Source organism: Amblyomma americanum, chromosome 7, assembly GCF_052857255.1.
Source record: "Amblyomma americanum isolate KBUSLIRL-KWMA chromosome 7, ASM5285725v1, whole genome shotgun sequence".
Lineage (NCBI taxonomy): Eukaryota > Metazoa > Arthropoda > Arachnida > Ixodida > Ixodidae > Amblyomma > Amblyomma americanum.
This window is the reverse complement of record NC_135503.1, coordinates 9,151,360-9,164,172: the sequence shown is the minus strand read 5'-3', so window position 1 is coordinate 9,164,172 and position 12,813 is coordinate 9,151,360. Positions and strand designations below refer to the sequence as shown.

The window sequence follows — 12,813 nt, the reverse complement described above, 5'->3', positions numbered from 1 at the left end:
TACTGGCCGGAGACTTTAATCTGCCAGGAATCGACTGGGATTACCCACCTCTTTTTTCAGCCTTTGGTGCCCATGCTGATAAGTCATGTGACATAATGCTTTGTCATGACCTGTAACAAGTTGTTAGAGAACCAACACGTGTGCAAGGTGATTCTGCCTCTGTGCTTGATCTTGTATTCTTAAGTCGTTCCATTCAAAATTTTTCAGTGTTGGTAGAATGTGGCTTATCTGATCACAGTATGGTCTACGTTTCATTTCCTGTGCATGGTTCTGACGTTGATGAATTATGGGAAAGGTCTAAAAAAATTTGCTTCCACTGCATAGACAATTTTGTCCCTCCAAAAGTGAAGAAAACACGCTAGATAAATCCTAGGATCAGTCGAAACATAGTGCATCTTACGAGGAAAATTAAACGATTGAAACGAAGAGGATCCACTCGATCCATAATTCAAACTCTCAAATCGAACCTTACTGAAAAGAAATTCAGAAAGCAAAACGGTACTACTTTGAGCACACACTACCGGACTTTATTCATGACTCCCCCCAAAAGTTTTGGAACTATTTAGCAGAAAAGAAAAAGCCAATTAACCGAATTATGTATGAGGGTGCAATCCTTGTTGACAAAACTACCATTGCCGAGCACTTTAATAGGCACTTCCATAGTGTATTCTCAAATCCAAATCCATGTAGGTTTCGTAGTGATGCATTTTGTTTTCCTGATCCAGACATTGTATCACTGCCAGGATTAACTTCACTGTTGTTAAATCTTAAAACTAAGTCCACTTCTGGCCCGGATAAAATCCCCAACATATTTTTGTGTCGTTATGCAGAAGTTATTTCTAAATTTCTTTCAATAATATTTCGCATGTCGTTTGCAACAGGAAGACTGCCTTCCGACAGGAGGACAGCTTGTGTTGTGCCTGTGCCTAAAAAGGGTGACATGGCACTTGTTGCTAATTATTGTCCAATTTCACTCACTTCCACTGGTTGTAAATTGGCAGAACATATTTTAGCTAACTACATAACCAAATTTCTGGATGACAATGGTGTACTTTCTTCTGTTCAACATGGTTTTAGGAAAGGCTTATCCACTGTGACCCAATTAACATCGGTTATTCACAGCTTTGCAACAGTTCTTAACCACTCGGGGCAGGTCGATTGCCATATTTTTAGATTTTCAAAAAGCTTTTGACGTTGTGTCACATGCTAGACTAACATATAAACTTGAACTAATTGGTCTTCCTAAATTTGTAATCACGTGGGTTTCATCATATCTCACTAACCGTATACAGTATGTTAGCATTGACGGTTATCATTCAAATTCTTTACCAGTTACTTCAGGTGTTCCACAAGGTAGTGTGCTAGGCCCGCTGTTATTTCTGATATATATAAATAATATCATTACTGTTATATCTGAACCGGTCCAAATTAGGCTCTTTGCTGATGATTGCATTTTGTTCAACGAAATTAACAGCCCTAAAGACCAAATCCTCCTTAACTCTAGCCTCCAGAAAATTGACACATGGTGCAGTAATTGGGATATGCAGCTTAATTCCGCGAAAACAGTGTTTATGAAAATTACCAAGAAAAAATTGTACACTCATTTCCTTACACCCTCGCCATCGCATACTCATATAGAAGTTAAGGAATATAAATACCTCGGTGTTACCATAACTAGTAATCTAAGTTGGAACAGTCATATTTCCAATACATGCTCATCCTCCTACAGAAAACTTGGACTTCTTCGCCACAAACTTAAAAACGTTCCTTCCCAGATAAAGCAGTTAGCATACTACAGCCTCATAAGACCCAAACTGGAGTATGCTAGCACAGTCTGGGACCCTTATACCAAAAAGAATATTGAGGCATTGGAGGCTGTATAGCGGAAAGCCATGTGCTTCATCTTTTCTAAATATCGCACATCTGACTGTCCTCCCATTTTAATGAAAGAAAATGCCATCCCACTACTGCAAATACGTAGAAAAATCCAGAGACTAAAGTTTCTATTTCTGCTGAAAAACAACAAACTCGCCATGAGTTCCGACCTTAACCTTGCACCCCTTGCAACTCGTCCCACAAAGCATCATTATGCACATTCTTTAACGCCGTATCAAACTAAAATTAATGCCTTTAAATATTCTTTTTATCCACGCACTATCGACGAATGGAACAAGCTGCCTTCTGATGTCATCATGTCCATTGATTCCATTGACAAATTGTTGTTGTCTACCTACCTCATAGTCGTGTTTCGTATTTATGCATGTTTTATTGTAAGAGTTGAACATATCTCAGTGTAATTTACTTACTTATGTTTCGCGCAATGAATTGATATTCACAATGCTGTATTTTTTTTTCGCCCCTCCTGCTGGGGCCCACATAGGGCCTGCAGTATTTGTTAAATAAATAAAATAAAATCCGCGTAAGCAGGCGAGTCTTTCAGAATCACTCCCAAAAATGCTAAAAGCATTACCAACTGCTTCATCAAAATTAAAAGTGGTGGTTCTATTAAAAATAACAAAATAATCATATACAAAAAGGAACACCCTCTTCACAGGACTGTCAGTCAGCTAGGGACTGATGCATTTATGGTATAACAAAATATCAGCTAAAATAGGGGCAATAGAAGCATTAATGCAAATGCCAGCTCTTAGAAGATAAAATTGGTTCCTAAAATTAATGATGGCAGAATGAAGGTAAAATTCCAGCAGTGACAGAAAATAGTCACTATTTATTGCAATGTTGTTTTGAAATCCTTGATTAGATAAATTCAATGATGCTGTCGTGAATCTGCTTAAAGCCTGCCCAAATCGAACAGAGTTTGAATTATCCAAAGTCGACTGCATTACTGCACTGATATTAAGCAATTAATAAGGAAACAAACAGAAACATAGCACCCAAACTGTGATCTCGTAAGTCTGTACGCCAATTATGGCTACCAGCACAATGTACAAAGCTAGAAAGAATCATGCATATTACTTTATAAATTCATTTAATAAAGTGCAGCCATCGCTAAGACCACTACCTGATGTTGCCGCCATTTCGGAAAGCAAGAAAAGGTGCATACAGAATTTATGAAATCAAGCTACAAAACACTTCTTGCACAGCCCTCTGACAATTCAAACTGAAACAATTCTACACCTGCAAAAATTACACCCGACACAAAACAGCATAACCAGCTATTCCTACAAGCTCCAATACTGACCATGACGAGAGCTGCTGCAGACATAAAATCAGTGCACGCAAAGAAAAACTACAGAACAGGATTCTCACGAGGGGAATCATGAAGCTCTGAGTGAGTTCCAAGAGGTACCGCTTGAGCAGGGCACTCTGCACTTCACTAGGTCTCCTGGTCTGCACCCCCTGTGGTAGAGAGGACATCAGCCGTGGTTAATTATGGAGCTAGCCAGCAGTGGTTTGCACAGATGTTGTGAAGTGACGAAGAAGGCAGAAAACAAGTAGAGTGAAGAAGGGCACTTACTCTCCAATTAACTTTCAATGAAGAAGAAGGCACAAAGAATAGTGCCAACAGCACGGCACTTGTGTCTTTCCAGGCAGCAGAATGGCTGACAGTGGATGCTCCTCTATTAACATGGGATTCCTTCGGCTTTCAGTTTTTTTTATTTTGTGCATCCAACGGAAGAGAAGGTGGTCCTCTCTATGCTGTTGGCTAATATTTCGTCCATTACGCCACCACCGGAATGCCCGCAGGCCATGGGATGTGCAAATATTCGTATGCAGCCTTTATATATGCATGTGTACCATAAAAGGGCAAAGGCTTGGTCAGGCTCAGCTACTCCTCAACCTCTTCCACTTAGAGACAGCAATGTCAGAACAAAGAATAAACTGAGAAGGGGCAGCACTAAATTATCAAGATCAAGGGCTCACAGTCCATTTGGTAGCAAGACGGATCCGCACCTGGCAAGAATCGCCCACCACCACCCACAAAAGCTGCCGTGGCAAATAAGACTGCCATGAGAAGGAACACCACCTTCAAGCAAAAATACACAGAAAAACCATCAAATACCAGAAAAAAAATTTTTCATTCAGTTGAAATAGCCTCGAGTATCATTCCTCTGCCTTCTTTGGACCAACAGTGAAAACAGCGCCGGCAATTCATCTCAATGCCATCCAATTATTTGTTTATTTATTCATTAGATTACCCACAGTGCCACTTGTCACACTACAGTGGGGGATGGGGGTATTGTTATACAAACACACAAAAAAATCTGCATAAAAACAAATTGCACTAATGAAGCAAAGACTTTACTGTCAGTGATATTGACGAGAGAAGAAGATAAGGCATTCCATTCTTGAACAGAGTGGGAAAAAATGATGATTTGAACAAATTGGTTCTAGCCCTGAATTCACACACTTAGTGATTGTGATCAACACGCTGAGATCTGTAGGGTGGGTTTAAAATGTACTTTTCTCTTGGAATAGCAACTCCGTAGTAAAAGGTATGATAGAAAAATTTCAGCCTTAATTTTCTCCTTTTCACTTCAAGACATTCCCAATCTATTCTCTCTATTACGCTTGTCATACCGGCCAGAAATTTCCAGAAACAATGCGGGCCGCCAAGTTCAGGACCCTTTCTAATTTACGTTTATCAACATTTTTTTTTTTTTTCTTCAGGAAGGAGGCCAAAAGGCGTGGTGCCTGACGAGGGCCTTCCTCCCTGGGGGTAAGCAAACTGCACTCGGCACATACACACACAAAATAAACAAATACAATAAATGTAGCGGTCGCCATTACACTTGCTGGCATGTTAAAAGAAAAACAAAGGAAAAACTGTACAACAATGTTAAGGTATCTTCGAAGTTGTTAAGATGCGTGCTGTTGGGTTACAGGGAATTATAAAAAGGAAAAAATATATATACAATCATGTTGACTGTTATCAATTTATAATGTCACAGGATGTACCGGTTAGTCATGTAGTCAACAGTGCAATCACTTTTCTCTTGTATATTTTTTGAGTTCTGCATTGATGGAGGAGGTCATGAAAATTTCTGTTTTCATTCAAAAAGGTAGTCATCTGATATCTAATCGTTTGGAATCCGTAATTTGTTCTTGATTTTGGTGCTCTTATTGTCATGTGTCGAAGGGGATATGGGTTTTGCGGTAGTTCTTTATTATATTTGCAGGAGAATCCCATACAGCACATGCATATTTAAGCACAGACATAACATAAGTTTAATACAATAAATCATTAGAATCTTGAGGAACCATCGTTATGCTACACCACAAAAAGCCCAACATTTTGAAAGCTTTTCCAGAAACACAATCTACATGTCGATGCCAACACAGTTTCGAATTGACAAGCACACCTACATACTTATATTCGGCGACAGTTTGCAACTCATGGCCATTTATGTTGTAGGTATAATAAGGTTTTTTTTTTCTTGTGAAACACATGTGAATTATTATTCTTTTTTTGAGGTTTAATTGCATCTGCCATTGCCTGCGCCACTGCTGCACTATGTCCAGGTATTTCTGTAAAGCATGAAACCACGGACATTTCGCACTTCTCTATAGACCACGCAATCATTAGCAAACAGCTGTTTGCAGGGGCAAACATTTTCTGATATATCATTAATAAACAAAATAAAAACCAGAGGTCCCAAAACTGACCCTTGTGGGACACCTGATGTGATGGAAGTTACATTAGAACTGGCTCCCTTTATAGTTACACACTGAGGTTAAACTTAAGCATTCCCTGATCCAGACTACCAACCTTTGAATTCACATTTAAACAACGCAGCCAGTGGACAAACAATCCATGATCAACCACATCAAAAGTCTTTTTGAAATATATAAACACACATTCAATGATGTTACCACCATCCAAGGCTTTGCATACCTCGTAAACAAATTAAATTAGCATTGTGATGCAGAATGCATTTAAAGCAGACAGCTGGGCTAGTTGGTGATCTTTAGATTCAATGCACATGGTAACTGCGCTAGAGACACGGACAAAGATAGAGGGACACCACAAACACTAACATCAACTGGCTTTATTCCAGACAGGCACATGAATATATAGGCAAACGTGTACATCAGATCACACCCTAAAGCGCATGTGCAACGGCACCTTCTTGTTCAGGAAATGTATTTCTTTAGATGACAGTGATACCGATTGGTTGCTTACGCAAGGCTGTCGTTCTATGTGAATGAGGAATGCTTCCAGTATTTCGCGTTGTTTTTGATCTGAGCTTACAAAAATGACCCTGGTCTGATTAAATATCGGAGAACATTTATCCTTACATCGTTTGCAATGTGCCGCCAAGTGTCCCGGACCTGATAATGCCTCGACAGCCAGCTTGTGCTCCATAAGCCAAACATTGATACAACGGCCAGTTTGGCCGATGTACCAATTCCCGCATGACAGGGGAATTCTGTCTACCACATTAGTCCTGCAGGCCACATATGGCCTTTGATGTTTTATCGGGCAACAGGGCTTCTTCTGAATTGAGGCAACATTAACAGCTTTACACAATTTTCCGAGTTTATCGGGTGCAGTCAGCACAACTCGGACCTTGCCTTTCTGCGCCACCTTCTTTAGGCGGTGTGTCAGCTGACGGATGTAGGGCAGTGCCACGTATCTATCCCGCTCATGAGCTTGTAGCTCAGTCGTCGTTGCCGGTTTCTTAACGGTTCTCATTTTTTGCAGGCCTTCAGCGACAGATGTCAGGAGTTCCCTAGGGAAGCCTGCTTTCGTCAAGAATGCGCCTGCAGAATGCGCCTTGCCAGAAGCCATGCTGGTTTGGATTTGGTTTGCTTTATGGGGGTTTTACATCCCAAAGCGACTCGGGCTGTGAGGGATGCCTTAGGAAATTTTGACGACCTGGGGTTCTTTAACGTGCACAGACATCACATAGTACACAAGCCTCTAGAATTTCGCCTCCGTTGAAATTCGACCGCCACGGCCGTGATCGAACCCGCGTCTTTCGGGTCAGCAGCCGAGCGCCGTAATAGGTTTATAGGTGTTTGCACGATGGAGCCTCCTCTGTAAGCTTTACCGCATTTTCGGCATTTTTTTTTAAAGGGGGCTGCGAGGCATTTGTATAAATCAACCTTCGGGTAACCAGGGCATTTCATGACATTCATTATAAGGTTTTATTAGCATCATGTTATTTTGTGTTGCCAGTCTTGTCACTTTATGTATTTCATTTTGCATGACCACATACATTACAGGTTGGATACTTTTATGCTGTCTAACCAAGTCCACATTTCTTTATATGGTGCTGAATCAGTCTAGTTTTGTTTATTTCAGTTGCAAAGCCCTTACACTACATTAAAAAAAATAGCGGCAACAATGTTTGTTCGTTTATCATTTTCAGAAATTTTTTTTGTAGTCAACAAATTTTCAATTCGATATTCAAAGCCATTTTTTTCGTCATATTTGTATTCGATTTATATTCAAAAATTTCATCATACACCCCTATTCGTAATGTTTGTGTATATGATGAGCTCCAGAATTTTACAGGAATTGCTTATTAAGGAAACAGGATGGTAACTAGACAGCAACTAGAGAGGCCCGGTCTTATGAATCGGAATCAGGCAGGCAACCTTCCATTCGCTGGCAAGTGAAATGGTAAGCAGAGATTTCCTGAATAAAACAGCTAAAAATGGCGATGCAGGACAAACCATCAGGGCCACCGGCCTTGCACACATCTAAGTGCTGAAGAAGTGCAGTAATTCCCCTTTCATCTACTGCTATGTTCGGTACGCACGATAGAAATCCTGATCTGAAGAAATTGTTCAAACAGTTTGCCTTTTCGAGACTTCTGTCATTCGTGTGACCATTCCACTCGAGAGAACAAATGCCAAAATTGTCTTTGCTATTTCGTTTAATGTATCGCCTAAATTCTTTTGGGTTCTTGAGAAGGAATCAAAAAAGCTCTTTTCAACTTGTGCAATGGCCTCCTGTAGGTCGTTGTAAGCAGTCTCAAAGTTTGGTTTTGTCAGGCAATTGAGATTTCGTTTCTTTTTTTATGTACAGTTTGATGCTGCACAGCTCGAGGCCGAAAAGGATAGAGGGAATAATAACGACCTCGTCTCTCTCTCCAACGTCACAGTACTCCTTTCTCATGTATCATCACTTTGCTTTTCCCAAAGCTCCCTTTCTCAAGTTATGACTTTCACTTGCACTGACATCATTTGCAATCCCCTATGACATTACAGAAGTGCTACTACTACCTTACTTACACAGAAATGCCAAAAATGTGTTTCAGAAGAGGATGCATCCGGGAATAGCTGGTGTCATGAACATGAAAACTAGAAGAAGGACAGAAGAAAGAAAGAACAGAGAGGGACAGCACTCCGAGAACACCTTCTCTGCTCTCTCTTTCTTCTGTGCCTGTTCTAGTTTTCACGCTGACTTATTCACAAGATGGTGTTCGAGCCCCTTTAGACAATAACACATCTGTCATCCTGGGTGACAAGTGATTCCTGGCAGCTTGGCAAGAATGACATGTGGTGACATGCTCAAGAAACCTCACTAAAAATAAAAAAAGGCATTTTGAGAGAGAGCTCAAGAAAGGAATAATCCTTAAATGCAGCAGACGAATTGAATCGAACTGTAAATTTTTCCAGTGACAAAAGACAAAGACAGGAGAAAGTTGGAATGATACTGGCACCGTCTTTAGAGCAAAGGTGTAGTGATGAAAGGGTACCTGTCCCCACATTTTCCTTTCGTGGTTTAGCACTGAAAAATACAAATACAAACTAGCTTGCCCTGTCCTCAGCTCTTTGCCAAGCATTTGGTCTCTTTGGCTATGACTGCTACTTAGCATTTCTAAACCGACAGACTCACACAAGTACATTTTTGAGGCCATTTGCACACTCGACTTTGTCAACCATGCTAGCCCACCTTTGAAAGTTTCTTGAGGAGCACTTTGTCCTTTTGCAGGAATGGTTTGTACTGGGTGTAGAGGCCTGCAGAGACCACAAAAGAGTTCTTTGCCATTCTTTTTTTCTGTACAGTTACTTAATGGCAAAAGCAGTAATGAAAGAAATCACAAGGACTGACACTAAAAAAGTGCCCATAAGCACAGATGGAACTACTTTTCTTTTATTCCCTTTTTCCCCCTCTTCCTTCACCCCTAATCAGGAGTAGCATGCCAGGTTAAATACCAGGCATGCCTCTCCTGTATTCATTAAAATCTCTCTCTCTTGGGCATTGGCTGAACTAGAAAGGATGGCATACAGTGAATGCACAGGCAGGATATGGAACATGAGAACTGTTCTTGTTCCCCACGAGAATAATTCTTCTACTATGAGAACTGAAATCTCAAGCACCCTTCACAGATACCAGGACAGCGAAGTGCCAATGATTAGGAGAGCAACTTCGGCAGCCAATTCAGCATAAAAAGCTAAGGAAAACATATGCTACAAGAAAAAAAAAACAAGTTCAAGACTAATTGGGAACACACAACATGCTAGTAATTCAACATGCATTGCTTCCCTCCCCAACATGCCATTGGCAGCTAGTGAAATGTTTTACCACCAAAGCATCTATTGTTTCCCTAGTGTTCCCATTTCATGTTGCCATGTGGCCTTCCGCACAATTCTAAGTCCAACGTGTTCAACAAAAGCATTCTGCATGACAATCAAAATTGTCAAATCATAACCATCTCAAAAACTCCAGTCAATATGTTGTGCATATGATATGCGCTGTTACAAAGCCTCCATATACAATGCCACCTGTTGGAAATGATGCCTAGACAGATGATACAGGCCACCTTTTTCCACGTTTGCCTAGACAGAATGGTATAAGAGCATATGTATGTTATGTTTTGGATCTGCATGGTATGCACTGTGAGCAAACAGTTACCCGTGACGTGCGGCCCGCACATCATCAACGTCACGATCGCCGGTCATGCGGTACGCACTGTGAGCAGTGAACAATGGTGCATGGCCATACAGAAAAAAAAAAAAAAAACATCAGTCATGAATGCATTTCCTATATTTCTGGATACATATTCCGCTCGTTTTTAGATGATACAAATTATTTTTAACCACCCTGTGAGATTTATATTGTAGAGACTCTACTGCATTCTCCTATTCAAATGGGCTTTTTGTACTTTTCCCCCTGAAAGCAAAATAAGAACAAAGAATGCAAGGCATTTCGTGTGACCAGTTTCCGGAGGTGAGGACACAGAAAAGTGTCACCCACAACCGCAGTGGCAGCATCGTGTTATTTTGAGCAGTCTTCAGCAGTTTATTTTACTATTACAGGTCATGCAAAGATCAGCAGACCTGCAAACCCTAAGCTAAGCAATGTGCCTTTTTTTCAAAACATGAGCCCTAAAGAGGTTTCATAACTGGTACAATTATTTAAAAAGTCTGCACAACCACAGTAGGGAATCATACCTGGCTTGCTGTCTAAAGTGCGCAGTTGGCCTGCCTTCTTGAGCTTCTGTGGGGAATCTGCAGAAAATTTTAACCATTTTTGAAATGCCACCACAAACTTCAAATAATCGGTTTAGAACACAATACTTGCATTGTTTTTCCAGAGATGGTGGCATATCTGCTGTGCAGGAGGACAAATGTACTTTACAGGTTGTGCATGTACAGACTGTACAAATGTATAGTTTACAAAATGTGCAAACAGGCTGAGAACCATGCATGAATTCTTATAAATACCATATAAATACCATGTCATGCCTTGACAGATTCTGCATTTTTGTAGTATTTAAAATATGATTTCTATAAAATATTGTTTGCTGCAGCACTGAATGCTCTGACTGAACATGCCAGTTATTTTCATAGGTAAATTTTTTCACCGCTTCAAATGGAGCCAGTGGTCTCCCTAAGATCCCCAAGATCACTCACAACAGCATACCAGCAACAGGAAACAAAACAAGAACAATCCAGCATAAAAACAGTAAACGTTCTTGGAATAATAAACAAGCCCTCACCAAAAGAATAAGTAACAAATGCTGCTCTTATCTATACTAGGTGTCAATGCATTTAGCATTTAAATTGTTTTAGCAGCTCTCACCTGCACATTACACAAATGTATAAACAAAATAAAGAAAACACAGATGGTGCTAAATATCTCTCCCAGTGGCGGCTAAATATCTCTTGATAAACTAGGTTTGTCCCAAGGTACCTTCAAAGTAAAAAATGTTTTGTCTGCACCAAACATGCAACAGATAGTATATGTTATCATAGGAGTGATGAAGGCAAGCATAGAAATAACCAGGACAGATCATGAATGGAATGGTGCAAGGAATTTTAATGTTACCAAATACAGGGAGAAGCAAGAGAGCCCGTGTACCACAAAGCTACGTGTCATTCATATGTTTAAATTTCTTTCTGTATCTGGCTGTCATTACTTCCACAGCAAATTCCCATTTATATAACACCACACTACTTTAAGTACACACTAGTGTTTCACCTTGCCTTCACATTTGCAGCAGTTTGTGTATCAAAACTGCACCACAACAGAAAATCAATCAACTTTAGCCTCTCCAGATAATTACAAAAAAAGAAAATAAAACACAAGCACTTGATGTAGGGATGTGCGAATAGTGGTTTTCTGGTTCGAAGTGAATGGTAATTTTCTTTGAACAATTTTAAAGCAAATGCTCTGAATACTTCTGGCACACAAAAAAGGGTTAATAAGCATTTTCAAAATCATGGATTTTTCCAACACACAAGGCCAATACATGTGAAAAAGAGAGAGTGCATTGAAGCTTTGTCACACTCATTGAAGCTGTTCTGACTTCATGCAAAAATTGCCACTGGAAATTGGGGTAGTCGACCTACATGCGGTGCTGATGCATCTGTGGGGTGTGTGACCTCTATGTGGGACCTCCAACAGCTGTTCTTAATTGCAAATGCATCAATGCGCAGCTGTCGCTTTTAAATAGTGACTTCATGAACACCTGCCGGGAGTAGGCGCCCTGTGCCCCTCGCCACCCCGCATCAGGCGTCGGGAAGGGCATCCATCTCCATGTGCCTCGTGCTAGCCCCTCTTCGTGCTCGCACCGTCGCACTTTATTAACAAATTTCACGGAGAAGAGCAGCTGCGCCAGCTACAGTCAGCTCAGACTCGCACCGCTATGTCAAGGGAGCCGCACATCCTCCAATTGATGCCGAGCCAGTTCTGGTGTGTGCGCACCACGGGCGCAGGCACCTGGCAGGTACATATCTGGGTGCCAGGCTTGCGCCTGCTCCTGTCTGCTGCCGCACGCATGTGCAGACCAGCTCCACCATACACACGAGCGCGCAGGCACACGACGCATATGCCTAGCAAGTGTCGACAGACTTGGGGCATTGGTTGCATGCATGCACCGCAGTGACATCCCATAGGAGGTACGCTGAACCAGAACGACATGAAACAGGCATTCCAAAAACATTATTCGCTCGAGACGAATACTTAAAGATCTCAAATACCAAGCATTCGGACCGAATCAAACATCAACTACTTTAATATTCCACCGAATACCTGAAATTATCGAACATTCGCACACCCATAACTTGATGCGCCAGCTTGTGTAAACACAGCTACAGTTTCATGATTATTACTAAGTAGGCTATTGAAGCCTGCTTACTGAAGCCTACTTACTGAAACCTACTTACTGGCAGCTGAAGCTACAAGACATCACAAATTGAGTTTCATCTCTGCAGCCTTCAGACTAAGTGGACGGATTAACTAAAGTTGACAACCAAAACATCAAACTTCTCGTGCATATACACCAGCACATCACTCTACTGATGTGCTGCTTGACTTATTAATTATCTAAAAGACAATGTCATTTTTGCAATGTCAAATGATTGCTCATAAACTTCATTCTTGAGAACTAT

General features: G+C 40.9%; 1 protein-coding gene across 1 annotated transcript in view; it reads right to left on the bottom strand.

Annotated features, from left to right (window-relative positions):
- The window catches only part of LOC144098407 (protein DENND6B), a 45,038-nt gene that overhangs the window by 14,206 nt on the left and 18,019 nt on the right, over nucleotides 1–12,813 (bottom strand). The window contains exons 9-11 of the mRNA XM_077631017.1: nucleotides 10,372–10,428; nucleotides 8,870–8,934; nucleotides 3,271–3,360 (exon numbers count right to left, since the gene is read on the bottom strand). Of these exons, the coding sequence (XP_077487143.1) occupies nucleotides 3,271–3,360; nucleotides 8,870–8,934; nucleotides 10,372–10,428 (212 nt within the window). The remainder of the gene's footprint in view (nucleotides 1–3,270; nucleotides 3,361–8,869; nucleotides 8,935–10,371; nucleotides 10,429–12,813) is intronic.